Source organism: Spea bombifrons, chromosome 2 (genome assembly GCF_027358695.1).
Source record: "Spea bombifrons isolate aSpeBom1 chromosome 2, aSpeBom1.2.pri, whole genome shotgun sequence".
In the NCBI taxonomy this organism is placed as follows: Eukaryota; Metazoa; Chordata; class Amphibia; order Anura; family Pelobatidae; genus Spea; species Spea bombifrons.
In genome coordinates, this window is record NC_071088.1 from 127,773,630 (window position 1) to 127,794,211 (window position 20,582).

A 20,582-nucleotide genomic window follows, 5' to 3' on the forward strand; every position below is an offset into this window, starting at 1 on the left:
TATATACATATATATATATATACATATATATATATATATATATATATATATATATACATATATATATATATATATATATACATATATATATACACATATATATATATACATATATATACACATACATACATACACACACACGCACACCTTAAGTAGGTAAAAGCTGCAATAAAAAATTAAGATACAATATTTCCTAATTAAAAAAAAAAAACTATCTTGCCTGGAAACAGTTGGGGAAAATGTTATCCAGAGAGACCTTAATAACATCCTTCATTTCCTGAAAGAGATTTAAGAGTGATTAGTTTTTCATAAAAGGACAAACAAACATCTACATTTACATAACCCATCATCAAGTCAATCTCTCATCCCTTTCACAGATTTCAGCCTGAATTTTGAGTTTCACTTGTACTTTATATTTAAAGCTAGCTTATCTCAGGAAGGCTACCAGCCCTGGGAAACGTAGCATCACAATTAGTTTCCTGTTCTGAAGACTTCAAGAAATGTCAGATCAGAATATACAAAGTGGAAAACTAAACTAAACCATCAGGATTATACTGTGGATTTTCACAGGCAAAACACAATTAGCAAGTGTTTCTATACTTTTTCTCTATTTTGTGCTTACATAGCAGTATTGCATTTTGGTGCAGATCCTGTATCAAGGTGCTAGGTTATTGATGTATTTGATTCAATTAAATATAAGATATTAATCTATATTTTATAAATTTTAGTATCCATAATAAACCTGTGTAATGATAATTGAGCATTCTGAACTGTACAATATAAAGTGCGCTGGAACCACAGAGTTTCTCATGATTTGATTTTATGATAATACCGTATTGGCTCGGATATAGGCCGCCCCCGTATATAGGCCGCACCCTAAAAGTTTGGTGCTTTTTTAAAGAAAAAGTTTTTTTCTTTAAAAAAGCACCAAAAAAACATGCTGCCACTCTGTCTCCCCCCCCCCGAGATATGCTGCCACTGTCCTCCTCCCCCCGAGATATGCTGCCACTGCCCCCCCCGAGATATGCTGCCACTGTCCCCCCCCGACTTACCGGAGCAGACTCCCGGGTGTCTTGCGGGGCCGGCGGGGGGCATCTACGCAATACGCGTATACAACCGGAAGTTGTATACGCGTACTGCGTAGATGTCCCCCGCAAGACACCCGGGAGTCTGTTCCGGTAAGTCTTGGGGGCAGAGGTAAAACGCATCGTGCGGACGGTCACCGGAGGCTGTTTACCCACATCGCCGCAGCCGGTGACCGTCCGGACGATGCGCTTAGACAACCTCCCGTGCCGGCACCCCCCCGTGGAAAGTGCTGGCAGGGGAGGCTGTCTGAGCGTATCGGAGAGTAGGATACAGGTCCCCTGCACCGCTGCGGGGGATCTGTATCCTAACCCCGCTGCCTGCCCGGCGCCCGGGACATGCAGTCGGCGCTAGACCCCGAATATAGGCCGCACCCCCACTTTAAAGACTTAAAGTGGGGGGAAAAAGTGCGGCCTATATTCGATTCAATACGGTATATACTATATGTACGAGATGTAAGCAAGACCCTGATCATACTTACACAATCACTGCTATTTTCTTCTGAATCCTTAAAGATACACATCCTTTCCTGAAGGAAAAAAATATTGTGAGCTGCAAAATCTAAAAAAATATTCCACTAAAAATGGTGGTAGGCAAAGCAAAGTATAATTACAAGCTGCAGCAAGAGAATTCATCACTAGAGGGTTTCTATTATGCTTTAGGAAACTACTTTTGAGTGCTTTGCTCTCAGAATGAGGATTTGTGCAAGTCTCTGGCACATTATTTTCAGTGTATTTTCCTGAAGGACCTCTGTTTAATCTTGGCCACCCCATGGTAGTTGAGGATTACTACTGTGTCATTGTTGTAAAGGGTATCATCCCAACATAACAAATTTGCACATTTTGGTTCAACTGGCTGCCTGAAATCAATTAGCGGCATGAAATTAATGGGAACAGTAGATGCACAGAGCGCCAGATGGTCTTGGCCCCCCAGACGACCCTCCCCACACACCAACAGAATTTCTTCTTCTACTGGTGTTTTTTGGTGGCAAAGATGTTACAGACAAACCATTTGAGCCCAAAGATGGATCAGACGAGCCGTTTTGGGACATGTCATATACAATCTGATTCCCATATGCAAACACCATCACATGCACATAAAATACATTTTATATTATGGAAATTATTAGGAAGCCTAGGTTACCATGGTGATTTCAGATTTAATAATATACTTATATTATAATATACATACATTCATATTACCAAACCTGAGCAGTCTCTCCATTACCAGACATGAGCAGTCGTAGAGATGTAACCCCTCTATTGCCATAGTGAGCAGATTTTTCTTTTTTTAAACAGAGGGAGGTTTCGGCTCCTTGAGGACAGCTGGGACCCTTACAATTATCACAACAGAAATATCACAATATGTCTAAATCCATTTTGAGTCTTGCACAAAAACCAGAGTCAGCTGCAGACTTCACTTACACAGTTCCTGATAAAATGTTGTAGTAGACTCTTATTATCCAATTAAACAAAAGATCTATATAAACCATCAATAATAGATACTTGTTAGGTATTATGAATAGGGAAGTTATGAGTCCATTGTCATACAGTACATACTATTTTGGACCTTTTTTCATTGTCTTCAGGAACGCAATGTGCATATTGTTCCAGAATTGCAGATACTGATGCTTTATCACAGTAGAGATACACTGAAGCAACAGCCCCAGGAAACTTAGGGGGATCCTATATTTAAAAAAAAAAAAAAAAAAAAACTGCGGTTAATGATTGTTTGAAAAAAAATTAATAAAATAAAGGAAACAAAAAGTGCACAATAACATGTAAAACATTTCCTACCATTAAGTGTGCTGGGGTAGAAAAAAGTAAAACCGACAAAAAAAAACAGAATCATGGATGCAAATGGTACTTGCAGACTGGGACATACCAGGTACATCATCCCCCAAAAATGCCCCCACAATTGTGGTGATCACGGGGGCACTGCTGCTGCTGTCTGCCCCCCCCAAGCCTTCAATCACTCCCATGGAACGATTCTGTAGGCTCAAAACGCAAAATAGGCAGTACACCGGCAATCGCGTTTTCAGCTGCCACAGGGAATGGGGTTGTTTGTTGATTGGGTCCCCACACAAGAGCGACAGTGCATCGTTAACCCCTTCAATGTGGCATTTTAGGAGTAAATACCCATTTTGTACGGGGCTCTGCTGCTGCTGGTTTGCCTGGAAGCCCAGCAACACCAAAAAAAAAAAGAGCCCTCACAAGCCTTTTGATCCCTCCTACAGGAGTGATCAAAGAGACTCCTCCCTGCAATCGCCGGTGTACTGGTGATTGTGTCCCAGCTGCCAGGGGCAGCTGCAAGGACAGGGAGAAAGGGTTCTTCGGCCTCCACATGAGTTAACACAATGTATAAACTATGTGTTTTACTTACCTGCAGTGGACCCTGCCAGCAACATTTTTGTTTGGATGACAAGGCCACTTTCATCAATGTAGCTATATACTGTACATCAACAGCTTGCACTCATACCATTGCTTAACATATATTGTATTCAGCAAGTAAAGAACAATACAATGTAGATTACAACATTTGGGAGGGTAACTGCCTTGCATTAGTTTTCTTGTTTGTTTTGTATAGTGGTTCTTTACACAGGAACCTACTTGAGTATGTTACTGAAACCTTTTATAGGTTTCATGGGGCCAGTTGTAATGTTTATTTTTTTATGCTTTATTGCGTGATGTATATATACTCTCTCGGACATACAAGAACGTTAGTAAGACATATTGTTCTGACGTAAATATCCAGGGTTCTGACCTGCTGACCTTTTAGTGACATGCCCTGGGCAGACCAACCTAAATTGGGAAATATATATATATATATATATATATATATATATATATATATATATATATATATATATGTGACTTGCAATACATAATAAAAACGGTTACCACAAGTTGGACATCAACATGTCTATCTGTAAGAAGTTCTCTAAGTAGTTGTATGGCATCCGACTGCCACACTTCACCCACCTGATGAAGAAAAAACACAATATTCAAAACTTGCACAGAGCCAGTCACATATTACACATAAAAATGGATACATTTTACACCATTAAAACAGATAATTTAATTAATGGGGCTGCTATGCAGCAACTTTTCCTCCTTGATCACTAATGTCACAGGGCCACAAAGGTCAAAAACTGATAAGCACATACACACTGTATTGAACACGAGTAGATATGGCACTGACAACACTTTACTAGTCCTTGTCTTTTAATATTAAATTTACCTGGGGAAATCCCCGCCATCTAGTCAACACTGTTACCTGCTAAAACATTTTCTTTCACTTCTGTGATTACAAAAGGACATTATGTAAATAAACACTTACCTAGTATGTCATGAAGGAGAAAGTTATGTATAGAGATGATGGAAACTCTTCTAAATAAATCTCATAGCACTATAAATCCAAAGTTATACAATAAAACGTAACTAACTTACCACTTATGATACACACTGTAGAACGGTAGAATAATGTAGAACACACAAACCTTCATATACCTACTACTTACAGGAAGAATATTATGAAGCTGGCATGGTATGCAAAAGCGCGGAATGTTTGGGTTGAACACAGTTGGGTAAAGATGGCACTTTGGAATTTTTTCAGTGTATCCAAAATCTTCATACCGTACCTGCCCACACAGGGGTTACATAGATTTTACCATAACATTACAGACAAAAGTAACACTCCAAACTATATACAATATTATATACAATGTTACAGATAGCTTCAAGGAGGCCAGACAACGCAACATCCTTCCCTCTCATTAGGCAGCATGCTCTGTAAAAGGATTGTCGAGCCAGAATCATAAGGGGCCATTGTAAACAAAGTTCCATATTGCACAATGCTTGAAGTTTTTCCACAAAAGTTATTGGCGCAACATCCAACCAGGCACGCAAGCATATTAAAGGTTATTGCTTCATTGATTTCAATGGCAATGCTTCAAGCAATGCGTTTGCATGCTGTTTTCATTTATTATCTCCAACTAAAGAATACCTGTACCGATTTGCATGGAGTAAAATGCACTGAAGTGCAAGCAAACTGTATTCAACATATTAAACAATACAAATATATTTTGTTCATTAAAAAAATGCTTGGATTGAACAAACTATTTGTTCCTTTATGCAACTAACTAATTCTCATACCATGAAAACTACAGATGTTTCTTGCCTCCTGGAGACATATAGAACAACTAACCTGGAACAGGGGATGAAATCTGTGAGCAAACTTCTGAACTACAGTTATGTCAGTAGTAATCAACCTTGTCACTAGGACCTACCTATTCCACACGATCGAGATGATTGCAAACACTAACCCTAATGTGGGCCTCCAAGATAACAGAAATTATACTCCCTGACAGAGTTAACTTTTACTGCCGTTCTGATTAATAGAATTATAAATGCAAAATAAATCACATCAATATAAAATGCATATTTTACAAAAATGTTTAACTTAACACTTTTGTATGCACAGCTACTTACCATCATCGTATCACCTCCAAGAATTTGAAGAACTTTCCCCCGGTAAGACATGCCATCAGATCCTTTAATGAAACAACCTTCTCCTGTCTTCCAACAATAAGGCGCCAGTAGCCCCAGACCTCTGAAGGACTTTTGAATATCTCTCATAAGTTTATCCAGATCATTTTCTAGAAAGTAATTATAGTAAGGAGTTAAAAGTGTTTTAAGCGTGAAACAGTTTACATTTAGTTAAAAAGTTTTACTTTGCAATAATCACTCCTCCCCAAAATCAATTTTACCCACTTTTTATTGAAGGACATTCAAATGCGGGAATCACTTACTTTAATTTACTATGCATCTTAGAAGTATTCCATGTGATGATTAAGACTGGAGGATATCACCTGCCGTTTACAAACCTAACTTTACTTTTTTGTTTTTACAATTAAGACCCTTTGAGTAGAGAGAGCAGTACATAAATAAAAAAGGGGAAAAGATGCTAAGATTGGGAAGGATAACTCCGATTCTTGGGGTACCCCCCTTGGGTGCATAAGCAGTGGGATGAATTAACACTACTTTCTTTATGGCCTGAGCAAGAAAAGGACTGGGTCCTAAAATCAAGATGATTAAATGAAAGAAAAACTACTTTAGTGAGGGGGGAGTGGACAGTTGGAACAGCCTTCTGGGAAAAGTGGCAAAGGCTAATAAAACGGAGATGTTAAAACACACAGGATAGGCGTGAGGCTAAGGTGCATGCCGATTTCAAAACCAAACCAAAAAATACATTCCACACTAATAGGTACCTAATGATTTCGGGATAACATAGATAATCCCATCTTCTGCCACATGGCTGACTTTTGCACTAAACAGCTTTGCATCAGGAATGAGGGGTGGTAAATACGGTTCATTAATATCTTGGTCAGCCAAAGGCTCACAGGTTTCAGGGTTGTCAATTATATCAGCACTCAAAGTATGTTCTTGAGTAAGCTCTGCAACACGTTCGGGTATAGGTTCATTTATAGATTGTTCTACACTTATTAAGGTCTGTGTATCTTCACTGGCTTCACTCACAGCCTCTGGTTTATTTGGTCTATAAAAGAAAACCATGGAAATTACATTTTAAACCGCAAAACTACACATATACACACACTACATAAATACACAGATGCATTAGAACAGTTATTGAAATGCAAAGATATTTCTAGTATTCTTTGGCGGAACTGTGTAAACATGCACAAACAGCAATTCTTGTTACTGTATAAACCATAAGACACCATTTGAGTATTCTGTTACACTGCTTCAAAATATAAAAACTCAAAATAAAGACATTGCAACAAACCCAAATTTTCTTTCTTTAAGCGCTAAACCCTTTTTTATAAGGAAATCAGAAATGTCAACTAGATGGCCAACTTCATCTTTACACTCCATTTTAACAGGCAGCGGCCACTTCGATGCATTCTCCTAAGGGAAGACGAGAGGAAGTTGAACATTTAGATTACACATGCAAAGGTAAACTGAATTCAGACCTTAAAAATAATAATTCTAACAGCCTAAAGTGTAATACTACGCACTTGGATAAGATGCTCAGTTGATTTAGAGACATATATCATATGGATATAATCTAATTGGAGAAATGTACTCTGTAAACTGCAACACACAGGAAAACACTAACCATGATCTCTACGCAAGATTCGTTTGACATACTTTTTGATCAGAAAATTTTGTGAAGAATGTTACAAATACACAAACAGTAAAACATTCAGTAGCATAGCTGTACTAACTCACTACTAGAGAAAGAGAAAAAAATAGGCACATAGCCAAAACATACTCTGATAATGCAAGAAATTCAGTTTGACTTATGGAATAATTTTCTTTGTTTTTATGTATGCACATAAACACATCAACCAACTATTGCTAATGCCACAGAATAATGTAGGGTTTAGGGGAAATACTATCCTTCATATACTTAAAGGGACAATGCAGTCCTCATCTGCACTTAAATACAAATATACCCACTTAGCCACCTCCAGAGCTGGCTCGACAAACACCGCAGGTGGGCTTCTGTTTAGGCCTCATTGGCCATGTGTGAAAAGATCACCCAATTATTTCAATTGGAAGCACTATCCTACTGACTGCTGCAAGAAGCCAATCAGCGGCAAGAAAAGTAAGACCACTGAGGCGGGCAGCCTCTTCTGAGTCAGGTAAGTCATTTAATTTTTATTTAAAACATTTAAATTCCAGGAAACCTTTACCGTCCCAACTATATGAACTTTTTTTGCAGGCTAAAAAACATGTATGAACAATGATACAGTAGATACATAACACATGTAATAAAATAAATACATTATTTTCCTCTGTAAAGTATGTTGACTAAAACCAGGTTACTGTCCAACCACTACAAGCTATTTACAAATGGAAATCTACAGAAACATTATCAGATTATGACAGTACTGACTTTGATGACCATTGTAACAACAGCTCCAGTAAGATAATACGAAAGGACATCACATGCTGTTGCTGTCCAGTTCTGGCTTCCTCCTGCTGGTCTAAAAGCAGAAAACAATGCAAGAAAGTAGAGAGGGGCTGATAAAGAACACTTGTTAAGGTATAAAAATCAATGACACAACATGGCAAAACTGTCTCATAGGTATAACCAGAGATATTAAAACATAAAACTAGACCTATTTACCTGGCATAAACACTATAACGGAACCAACGCAACCTTCCCTGCCACTTTACAAATGAGAGACATGAAATCAGACCATTAAACCAAAGAGTGTTGCCGTTTCTCATTACTGTTGGTGAAGTACTGGTACTCAAAAATACATTTTCTATATCCATAAAGTAAACTGAATATGACTTAGACTGATTCTATTGAATATTTAAAAAGAAAGCTTGAATAAACCAATTAAAAAAATAGACACAGACTAGGGTTAAAAATATGTATCGTTATAGACACACTTTATAAAGTCAAAATAAAAAAAAATATATATGTGCACCTCCCAAATTGAGTTTTCAGGCTTCAAATGTGTCCCAAATAGTACATAGGGACAGGATTACCACATCTGAAAAAAATGGTTTTGAAATAGGAAAACACTACTTGTACTCTTTATTTGCCTCCTAAGCTCTTTTAAATCAGGCTTCCACCACCATATTGTATATGGCAGACATTGACGACCCAGGGAGGGCCCCTGCTGCAGTTTTCGGTGTTACTGAATGCCTCCACATGGAGGCATTACAGCAACATTATTTAAGTGAAGAAAGCTACATTCTCTAAGCTTATTTTATGGCATGAAATGCCAGGCACACCATCGGTCATTAGGGGGTCAAGTGATTAATAAATACAATTTGGAATATTTAAAGTTGGATTTAATAAGATTTATTTTCCTCTGCCACATCTTAAAATATCCATCACAGTTCACTTTATTATGTACTGCTTGGATGGCAAATTCTTCAATATCAACCAACAAACTAAGTTTCAATTGTTTCAATTCAACTTCATTATGCAGGCCAACCCTGGGTTCGCCCTTTGTAACAGGGCCAGACTGGGAATTAAAACCAGCCCTGGAAATAATTGAATACCAGACCAATACTTCATGGTACTATTTTTGGGCAGACTGCATATGTATTCTGGCCCCAAAGTTTTTTTTATTCTGCCGTTTGTTTTTAACATCCTACGTTGCTTTATTAAATTATTTTAAATAAATGAAAAATTTACATTTTTTATCTGATTAATCGAAGAAAAAATAATCATTAGTTGCAGCCCTATATTAATCCCTTCTCAACCTTTATTTCCCCATCATAGTAATACCCTTCTCTCAGCATACTCCTCCTTCATATTCATACAATATTCAACAATAGTGTTTATTAATTCATACAATTTAAGGCAGGGGCCTAACTAGAATCCGCACAGCCCTGGAGCCTCCCTGACTTCCCAAGCAACATTTCCCACAGCACCACTTCTGCCCAAACAGTTGTGAGTGCTGCTCCTGTCCCCCAAATAGCTTGTCTGTGCCCCAAGCAGCTTACCAGTGTCATCTTTGCAACAAGTCTCCCTGTGCCCCCAGTTTGTCCAGGCCTCCAAGCATAAATCATATACATCAATTGTGATGTATGTCTTTGATTTAATTACTATATATATTATATATATATATATATATATATATATATAAAAAATGTTTAAATGACTAAAATGAAGTTTAAATAAAAAACACCCCAAAGGTTAGCGTGGATTTTAAATTAACTCAAGGCAAATCCATGGCATTGACATTGATTGGTTAGGCGAGTGCTCAATCTAGAAACTAAATACAAAGTAAGTACTGAATGAATACAATGACAGCCAGGAAATATACAAACCAAAACAAAAAGTGGTTGTAAACAAAATATACCAGTAAAAACAAATCAAAGTTTTGTGCAATTTAATTTATGAATAACCTACTGTATATCCATCAGTGAGCATTCAAGACACATTGTTCCATATGTCTTCACACTTTCATCAAGCAGTCTAATATTGTTGATATCAGTCACTTCTCGATTCCCAAAATCATAAAAGAAAACCTGAGGGTGAGAGCAATCTGTCATGAGGCATACTATTTTGGCATTTTTCTAAGCATGACTATTCATTTTTTAATGTGTATAATGTAGTCACTTGTGTCATTCTCCACATAAAGGTAGGCCAGATACAATTCAGATAACTAACAATTTATACTACAAAGGGATAACAATAGCTTTATACAACACGTCCGACATTGGGACGAGAAACATTTTTTTAAGCAGAACACAACAAAGGGTAGTTGGAATGAAGCAAGAAAGTGAATCAGGTTATTAAGTGTTCTGAACACCCCCTCAAGGACTGATGGAATATAGTGATCTGTTTGGAAACATTTACAACAAACGGCACTCAAGTAGCCTCTTTGTCTACAAGAAAAAAAATCCCTTTTATAAACCATACTGTGCAGGACAAGTTTTGTACATCAAAAAAGTACCTGTAGAATTATGATGCAAAAGAGTAGTTAATAATGTGAGGGAAAACATTAATTTAGGGGCTAATTGTTGAAGAAAGGATTAATATCCAATTTCAGTTATTTTCTGTATAAAAAGAGGAGGGGTGGTCAACATTGTTAAAGGCTGCAGAGAGGTCCAAGCGAATGAGTAGTGAGAAGTGGCCTTTTGCTTTAGTGGCGAGTGCAGTCTCTGATGAATGCTGTGGATGGAAGCCAGATTGTAGAGGGATATTTTAAAATACTGAGGCATCATTCATATAAAACATAAGGTTGAAAAATTTTAACATGACCTGCAAACCTTCTACTTAGAATGCACAAATGTGTTGTTATTTGCAGTTAATATGCATACATATTTTATCAATGGATGACCTGGCACTTAAATCTCTAAATAAGACATGTATTTACCTCCACAAGTGTTTCAGAAATAATGTTTTTTATTATTCCACGCTTCCATTCTTTTAATGGTTTAACGGCAACATACATTTCAACACACCACTGAATCTTTTCTGGCTGGGTATTTTCATATTTCTGGCACATGGTCACCTGCAAGCTGAAAGTAATAATACTTTAGTCTGGGCTGCTGTCTGCCCAGACTCCTGGGCAGACAGCAGCAGCAGCGCCCCCCGCGATCACAGGCTGACAAACACCTAGGCGCCAGGACAAAATTCTGAGTCGCCATGGCGACCTGGGATTTGTCGAGCCCTGCCTTAAACGTAAAGGAAATCAGTCAGGGCTTAGTTACAACAATGATTATTGCACATTTACCACTTTGCCCCTGGAACCCCTCTTTATAAATTAGGGTCAGGGTTTTAAGGATAGAGAAGAAGTGGCCACTTAACACGCGTTGCTATTTTAGATTTTCCACACAAGAGTAAATTCTACTTTTTTTAACGTGCTATAGTCTCTATTTTAATTCAGTTCAGCCAATGCTCCAATGACTAACACAAGGTGAAACTGGTCACATGTTTCTCTAACCATCTGACTGAAAATGATTTAGATATGTGATCTATGATTTAGATATCTTCTTTATCTATTGTAACATTTCTACAAACAGTAAAGATTTTGTGTTATAAAAAAAAGTATCAGCTTCTCATAACAAAAATACCTTTTAAGTAGATGCTCGGTGGACAACCACTGCACAAATATTCTGCTGGGAGATTCAACATAACTGACACGTACATCCAGTTCTCTTTGTTTCAGCAGAGAGATTGCATTCATTCTTTCCTCAAACTGATTAGGGCCAGACAGTGTATTACTAACTGGATCCCACACTTCCCTATCACAGGAGCGATACTTGCTAGATCCATGTTCGCTAAAAAGTTATAAAAATAAATATTTAAAAAAACGATGTTAAAGACCAAAATATTCCACAGCACTGTAGATAGCACAGGCAGATACAACACAACTATATTCCAGGTTTAGGAAACCTTTAGAGCTGAAAGAACGCAACATTAAAATAACTTGATAACTAGTTATGCAAACATCAAACCTTAACCCCTTAAGGACCAGGCTGTGTTTTACCTTTTGTACCATTGGGACCGAGGCTGTTTTTTTCACACTTTTGCGGTGTTCCTGTTTAGATGTAATTTTCTCTTCACTCATTTAGTGAACCCACACAAATTATATGTTGTTTTTTTCAGCACAAGAAGGGCTTTCTTCAGATACCATTGTTTTAATCATATTATCTAATTTCCCATAAAAAAAATAATAAAATATGATGAAAAATGTAAAAAAAACCACATTTTCTGACTTTTACCCCAAAAATCTTTTACTCATCCAAAAAAGCTAATGAAAAAACCTACTAAATATATTCTACTATTTGTCCTGAGTTTAGAAATACCCAATGTTTTTATGTTTTTTTGCTTTTTTCTGCACGTTATGGGGCAATAAGTACAAGTAGCGTTTTGCTATTTCAAAACCATTTTTTCCAAATCTGGTAATTCTTCCCCCCATGTGCCATTTCGGGTATCTTTGAAGCCGGCCAATGCAATTTACCCCATCAAATCATATATTTTTGAAAACTAGACACCCCAAGGTATTTCAAATGCTACAATTTTAACTCTTTCCATGCACTAATTCTACCATCAGCCTTTGTCAAACTTTGTGGTAGTAATTTATTTTGTGTTTTTTTATCGCTAAAATTGCTCTTCAGGTATGGATTTACAGCTCCTGGTATACATCACTTTCAAACAACACCCCAATATGTGTTCAGCAACATCTCCCGAGTACAGTCATACCCCTCATGCATGGGTTTGTTGGGTTGTTTGGGAGGTAAAATGCCACATTTAGGAAGTGCACATTTTTTAACTTGGAACTTTTACCTCTGGTCATTCTGCCCCCATGTCCTAATAGGACCATCTTTGAAGCCGGCTAATTCAATTTACCCCATTAAACCATATATTTTTGAAAACTAGACACCCCAAGGTATTTCAAATGCTAGTATTTTAACCCTTTCCATGCATGAGATTCTACCACCAGCCTTTGCCACACTTTGTGTTAGTATTTTTTTGGTATTTTTTTTACACAAATTGTACTTTGGGTATACATTTATAGCTCCAGGTATACGTCACTATCAAACAACACCCTAATATGTGTTCAACAACATCTCTCGAGTACAGTGATACCACCCATGCATGGGTTTGACTGCTGTTTGGGGTTATAAGGCCACATTTGGGAAGTGCGCTTTTTTTCCCCTATTTTGGTCAGTCTGTGCCTATGCCCTATCTTTGAGCCTGGCCACTACAATTTACCTCATAAAACCATATATTTTTGAAAACTAGACACCCCAAGGTACTTAAAATGGTAGTATTTAACCCTTTCCATGCATCAGATTCTACCACCAGCCTTTGCCACACTTTGTGGTAGTATTTTTTTTTTGTATTTTTTTCACACAAATTGTACTTTGGGTATAAATTTATAGCTCTAGGTATATGTCACTATCAAACAACACCCTAATATGTGTTCAGGAACATCTCCCGAGTTCAGTCATACCCCACATGTATGGGTTTGTCTGGTGTTTGGGGTTAAAATGCCACATTTTGGAAGTGCGCTTTTTTTCCCCCCATTTCGGTCAGTCTGTGCCTATGCCCTATCTTTGAGCCCGGCCACTCCAATTTACCCCATCAAACCATTCATTTTTTTAAATTAGACACCCCTTTGGTATTTGAAATGCTTTTATTTAAATTTTTCCATGTCAGGATTTTTGGGAAGATACAGCGCTAATTTTAGCACTTGCTCATAATAATAAACTTTATTTTTTTATTTTATTTATTTTACTCTTTTTGGACTTTTTTTTTTACATTTTGCTGGAACTGGATAGTTCCTCTAAAGCATAATAATTTTTAAATGTTACCATGTTTTTTTTAAGCTTTTTCTTTTTTTTTTTAATATATATATTTTTTTTTAATATTTTACTAATCACATAGTGATTAGAAAGCTGGGCTCCATTGACTTGTATGGTTGAATGCAGTACCTGTATTCAACCTGCAAGTGGAGCCAGAGTTCACTAGAGGGTCTGGAGACCGTCTAGTCAACTTTTAAAACTTTATTATTCTTTTTCCCGGGCCGCCGCCATCTTGCGGATGGCGAAGACAACGTGCAGCTGGTACCACCCAGAGGTAAGTGTTTGGTGTCGCTGGATGCCTCCTGATCGAGGCATTCCAGCGACACCATTGACGTTTAGGAGGTGATCGTTGATCGCCTCCTAAACGCTTTTAAAACGGGCGTCCGCCGCCATACAATGTATGGCGGCTGTTGACGCCCCGGGGAGGGGCCAGACATGGCCCATCATGCCGAACTCGGTGTTGCTGAATGCCTCGACATCGAGGCATTACAGCAACACCGTTTAAGCTTAGAAAGTGATCGTTGATCACTTTCTAAGCTTGTTTAAGTCTCATGACGTGTCAGGCACGTCATAGGTCGTTAAGTGACCGTTTTGCATGACGTGCCTGACCCGGCAATGGACGTTAAGGGGTTAAACCAGGGCTTGACAAATTTGTTGTAAATCTAGGCGCCAGCTAAAAAAGTTAGGAGCCAGGATTTTTTTTTAAACTAACAGTTGGTCAGGAGTGATCTGATCATCATCAGCCCACTTACTAAACTCACAGCATTTGACCTGGAAGCACCCTGGACTTTTAGGTCAGTGCTGGTTTTTGTTGTTGTTTTTTTTTTTATTTTTTATTTATTTTTTTAACTCTTTCGATGCTGATGTTCCATTGGAGAACAGCATTGACTGATATTTAGTCCCCACAAGCTTGTGGGGACAAATGTTAACCCCTGCAATGCCACAAATGTGTTATACACAATTGTGGAATTGAAGGGGTTAACGCTGCACTGTCGCTCTCATGGAGCGATCAGGCAGCAGAGGGGTGTTGGGGCTGGTCTCCACACTCATGAGGGGACCAAAGAACCCTCTCCCCTGTCCCTGAAGCTGCCTCTGGCAGCTGGGACGCAATTGCTGGTCTATAGACCAGCCATTGCAGGGGAGTCTCTGATGACTGCTGTAGGCTTCCATGCCTACAGGAATCAAAGGGCTTGTGGGGGCTCGTTTTTGCTGCTGCTGGTCTGCCTGGGCTTCCAGGCAGACCACCAGCAGCAGAGCCCCGTACAAAACGGGAATTAACCCCTAAATGCCACGATCGCGGCACTGAAGGGGTTAACGCTGCACTGTCGCTCTCAGGGAGCGATCAGGCAGCAGGAGGGTGTTGGGGCTGGTCTCCACACTCATGTGGAGACCGAAAAACCCTCTCCCCCTGTCCCTGAAGCTGCCTCTGGCAGCTGGGACGCAATTGCTGGTCTATAGACCAGCCATTGCAGGGGGGAGTCTCTGATGACTGCTGTAGGCTTCCATGCCTACAGGAGTCATCACAGGGCTTGTGGGGGCTCGTTTTTGCTGTTTGCTGGCCTGCCTGGGCTTCCAGGCAGACCACCAGCAGCAGAGCCCCGTACAAAACGGGAATTAACCCCTAAAATGCCGCGATCGCGGCATTGAAGGGGTTAACGCTGCACTTTCGCTCTTATGGAGCGATCAGGCAGCAAGGGGATGTTGTGTCAGGTCCCCACACTTGTGTGGGGACCCAATCAACACTCAACCCCCTTTTTCCTGAAGCTGCCTGTGGCCGCTGAAAACGCAATTGCAGGTTTTCCTGCAATCGCGGTTTCAGCCTACAGAATCACTCCGTGGGAGTGATCTCAGGCTCGGGAGCGGGCTCTGAGTGGCTGTGCTGTCTGCCCAGACTCCTGGGCAGACAGCAGCAGCAGCGCCCCCCGCGATCACAGGCTGACAAACACCTAGGCGCCAGGACAAAATTCTGAGTCGCCATGGCGACCTGGGATTTGTCGAGCCCTGCCTTAAACGTAAAGGAAATCAGTCAGGGCTTAGTTACAACAATGATTATTGCACATTTACCACTTTGCCCCTGGAACCCCTCTTTATAAATTAGGGTCAGGGTTTTAAGGATAGAGAAGAAGTGGCCACTTAACACGCGTTGCTATTTTAGATTTTCCACACAAGAGTAAATTCTACTTTTTTAACGTGCTATAGTCTCTATTTTAATTCAGTTCAGTCAATGCTCCAATGACTAACACAAGGTGAAACTGGTCACATGTTTCTCTAACCATCTGACTGAAAATGATTTAGATATGTGATCTATGATTTAGATATCTTCTTTATCTATTGTAACATTTCTACAAACAGTAAAGATTTTGTGTTATAAAAAAAAGTATCAGTTTTGTACCGCCCAGAAAGAAAGCCTATCTCCATGTACGGTTTGAGGGCTAACATGTCCTTATGTTGTTTGACCCTACCGCATTTATTTAGCATCCACATTGGTGTTGTGGCACATTATGCCTAGCCTCCCATAATTTTTTTAAATTGCGGTTGTCCGCATGCACCCTGATAAGGCGCATCAAAACTGAAACGGTATTATGGGGGGGTGTTTAACCAATAGGCTCGCTTAATGTCAGAAGGAGGCGTGGCATTGAGGATTTAAATTCATGAGCTACCTGCATGTTTGCCACTGACAAAGCTGACTTTTTGGTAAAGCGAATTACAACGGAGTTATATCGTTTGTTTTACGCAAACCTCTGAATAAAGTGGATATTCCTATCATGTTCAAAGACATTATCTAAGTGTTATACCCTAGTCAGTGACTGGATGACATTATGAAAATAGCTTCATCTACATTGAGATTCAATTGTTAGTTGGGGCTCCCCCCGCCTTTAATGCAGTCATTTAGTTGCACTTACCCAGATATGAAGGAGGCAACTTTTTCTTCCACCAACTTGGCATTTATGCTAACGGGATTTCCGTTGTCAACTTCAAAAAGTTCAACAGACAATTTATCATCTAACAAAATGCCTAGATGAAAATGGGAAAAAGTTAACACAAAATATTAACCGTAAAATATTTCCACAGCACAAACTATAGCTCAAAATTGTATTAAAATGAAGCCACTCACAACTTTGCAAGTTGAACTCCCTCATTTTAGATATGGAGATGACCAGCTACACTTTAACCCTAAGATGTTCCATGCCTCCATAAAAAAAATGTGCATGATTAAAGCAGCTGGTTCCTACTATGGTTAACGGGGCTTGGATACAAGACACTTTCACTTTCCCTGCACCAGACTCTTGAGTGATCACGTAATGGGCCGAGGGTTTCCACCACTACCCGCACAAGTTAGGGGAATCAGAGGTTATTGTATTATAGGAGTCTGTAACAATGCCAGGATGTGTATAGAAAAATATCTCTTAACTTGGACATTGATGTAATCTAAGCTCTTAATAAAATGTGTTCGTTGCCTGACCCATGCAGAAAAGGCAAAGAGGGAAAAAAATAAGCATAATCTTTATTTGCATGTCCGTGTAAAATGCCGAGGATATTGCCATACAGGTAGCACATTTGTCCTCAATGATATCTTCAAATTCTAAGTGATGCAGAAGTTGATGCTGGTAGATATTTTTCCACCCTCATAAGGGATTAACCCTTAGCGGTCCTATATCGGAATATATCCGACAAAATATTTTACTGCTTGTGGTCCAATGTCTGATTTAATAGTTGATCACTAGGTGTCGCTATTATAGAAAAACTATTTTACAGCTTGTGGTTCAATGGTGGATTTTCTAGTGACCACTAGATGTCGCTATTATAAGGAAGAATTAGCCATATTATTAGTACACAGTGATTCTGAAACTGTGGAAACCCTCCAATCCAGATCCCTTATCAATGTGTCCAGTGGGTTATCCCAGTCTCAAGGTTAATCGTGTGTCGGGGTAAGGGGGTTGTGTATGTCAGCAACACCGATTATGCTTAGGAAGCGATTGCAGATCGATTGCTAAGCTGTTTTAGCCGGGCGCCGCTGCGATCTTTGATGATCGGTGTGGAGGCAAACATTTTCTTTGTGGGGAGGGCTTTCCTCCCCTGATCCATGGTCAGCCTCACTTGTGAGGCTTCCGTGGATGCTGCAAGCCCGTCGATCGCGGCTGCACTGCAAGCCCGTCCATTTATGGGCTTTGTCGTTAAGGTGTTAAGCTATTTTGTGAATTTTGCCACTTAGGGGGAAACATTTTCTACCTCTACTCCAAAAGGTAATCCGATTTCTCCTTGGATCAAGAAGCTCCTAAATATTAATGTTATAGTCTATCATTTATAGCCCTGCATGATAGGGCTCTCCCTCAACTATTGTTTTACACTCTGTTATTTTATTTGTCTGATTTTTCATTGTCTCATGGATAATTGGAATATTATGGCAATCACCTAATTTTAACAACATTAACAATATATAACAATATTTCCATCTATTAAATCTCACCTGTAATATGTAGTAGTTGCTAATGTGCAGATACATTGGAATACTTGTCTTTTAAATTGTTATTAGTACTAATACAACCACATATTCACTAATTCTACCACCAGCCTTTGTCAAAGTTTGTGGTAGTGACTTTCTTTGTATTCCTGATAATCAGGGGATGTTGCTGAACACATATTTGTGGTGGTGTTTGACAGTGACATATACCAGGTGCTGTAAATTCATACATTAAGTGTGTGTGGGGGGGGAGCCACACACAAAAAATAATTACTACCACAAACTTTGACAAAGGCTGGTGGTAGAATTAGTTCATGCAAATTGATAAAATACCATTTTCAGAAATATCTGGTTTGATGGGGTAAACTGAATTGGCCGGCTTGAAAAATTGAAATAGACACAAGAAGTTAATTTTTTAAAAAAAAAGTAAATATGTTGCAGCAACATCTGGTCCTAGCACGTCATTGGTCAGTAACTCCATCTTTACATTTCCACTACGTAAACATGAACGGACCACAATTGAGAACTCCAGAAAATAAAATCCGAGCAGTGCCTGGGAATTTAATGCACTTAGCTTAACATGTAATAACAGGCCCAAATGTGCATTATAAAAGGACCATTTAGTGTCCCAGGTAGCTTCACCAGAGAATGTACATTTTACATTAAAATGTATTCTTTCACCAGTAACACCAATTCAGTGGACCTGTTTTTCACACCGCTGATATTGGCAGAAAAGATGTCCAATTGAAATCAACATGATTTCAGTGTTTGTTTTTTTAAACCCATTTGCTGCACAAATTAACATCAATTTAACTGTTGCCAATACAGAACAGCACTTAAAAGAATAACATTACATTTGCAGCTTTTACCTATAGCAGTGCATTTCAGACGTTTGTCAGCAACCATGCTTTCAAAGAGAACACGCGCTTCACGACTCCACTCTTGTGTGTTACAGGGTTGAATAAAAGCAAGTCTGCAGCAAATGGCCTGTAAATTATTAAAATGAAATAGAAATATCAAAATGGAAAGATTAACACAGGATAAATGTTTGACCTATCAATTTATCAGACATGCTGACCACTGTGGAACCAGCTGGGTCAGGAAGACACGTTCTGAGGGGTCAGTATTAGGAAAATAAAAAAGTTAGAAACCGACAGGCAGGTATCTGGGAATATCCCATCCCTGTCGGATGTTTGAAAAGAGATCTGCATTTAGCTATGGCATGTATATCTGACTTTTGTAATGATGACAAGCTTGGTGGAATTGTATGTTGCTTTTAATGTATGTTTCCCAGAAGTAACAGGACAGAAGTACACAAGACCGTTAAATAGGTAAAAACAGAACAAATTGAACTGTTGTAGGGCTGCAGCAACACTGGCTGCTGCTGTTAGATGCCAAGGAGCATGGGGGCAAGTCGGGGGGGAGTGGTATATCAGGGGCACAGTGGCATATCAGGGTGGTATAAAGCATATAAGGCCTATCTGGGGTGGTCGGAGTGGCATATCTGGGAGCATAAGGCTCAGATGTGCATAACAGGGGGGGGGCAGGTTGGAAAATAAAAACAAGAAATTTATTTTTCCCAATGTTTTTTTTCTGATGTTTCTTTTTAACATCCAGTTATTTTAAATAAAAGAAAAATGTAAATTTTTTTTTTATCTGATAAATCGAAAAAATAATTGGCCAATACGAAGATTTTTTTCCCCCATGAAGAGTTGGCCTGCACCCAAGTCTACCAAAAACCCAGGGACTGAAGGGGTTAAAAAGAGGTAGTTACTTGTTTCAACAAATCTTACAAGCTAGAAAAACAAAAGAAATGGTTTAGATGGTATATAACAGGGGTGGCCAAACCATGGCTCATGGGCCACACGCATCCCTTTCACAAGTAATGTGCAGTGCACAGATGTATGTTGGTTGGACCAACATATTTTCAAAGCTACTCACTCAGATCACCGACTGCACACTCTCACACACTCTCTCAATGTTTCCCTAACTTCTCTGCCGACGGTTTCAATGTCCCCGTCTCCTTTTCTGCAACTCTGCTTCTCTTGCATATTCTTGTTCTGTCTTCATTCACTTCTCCCCGGTATCAGTTCTGGTGGCCAGCCATTCCCAGAGCCCTTCCACAAAAGGGTAGAGCTTCTACGCATACCCTTCCCCCAATCAGAGGAGAGTGTGTGTGAGAGCGAGTGGGCAAGTGTCAGAGTGTGAGTTAAGAGTGAGCTTAT

General features: G+C 39.2%; 1 protein-coding gene across 1 annotated transcript in view; it reads right to left on the reverse strand.

Moving 5' to 3' along the window:
* The window catches only part of RNF17 (ring finger protein 17), a 53,430-nt gene that overhangs the window by 9,467 nt on the left and 23,381 nt on the right, over positions 1–20,582 (reverse strand). The window contains exons 18-31 of the mRNA XM_053456082.1: positions 19,227–19,344; positions 16,799–16,910; positions 11,658–11,864; positions 10,958–11,102; positions 9,988–10,106; positions 8,005–8,095; positions 6,889–7,010; positions 6,353–6,639; positions 5,574–5,740; positions 4,604–4,723; positions 3,984–4,064; positions 2,643–2,768; positions 1,565–1,612; positions 221–277 (exon numbers count right to left, since the gene is read on the reverse strand). Of these exons, the coding sequence (XP_053312057.1) occupies positions 221–277; positions 1,565–1,612; positions 2,643–2,768; positions 3,984–4,064; positions 4,604–4,723; positions 5,574–5,740; positions 6,353–6,639; positions 6,889–7,010; positions 8,005–8,095; positions 9,988–10,106; positions 10,958–11,102; positions 11,658–11,864; positions 16,799–16,910; positions 19,227–19,344 (1,800 nt within the window). The remainder of the gene's footprint in view (positions 1–220; positions 278–1,564; positions 1,613–2,642; positions 2,769–3,983; positions 4,065–4,603; positions 4,724–5,573; positions 5,741–6,352; positions 6,640–6,888; positions 7,011–8,004; positions 8,096–9,987; positions 10,107–10,957; positions 11,103–11,657; positions 11,865–16,798; positions 16,911–19,226; positions 19,345–20,582) is intronic.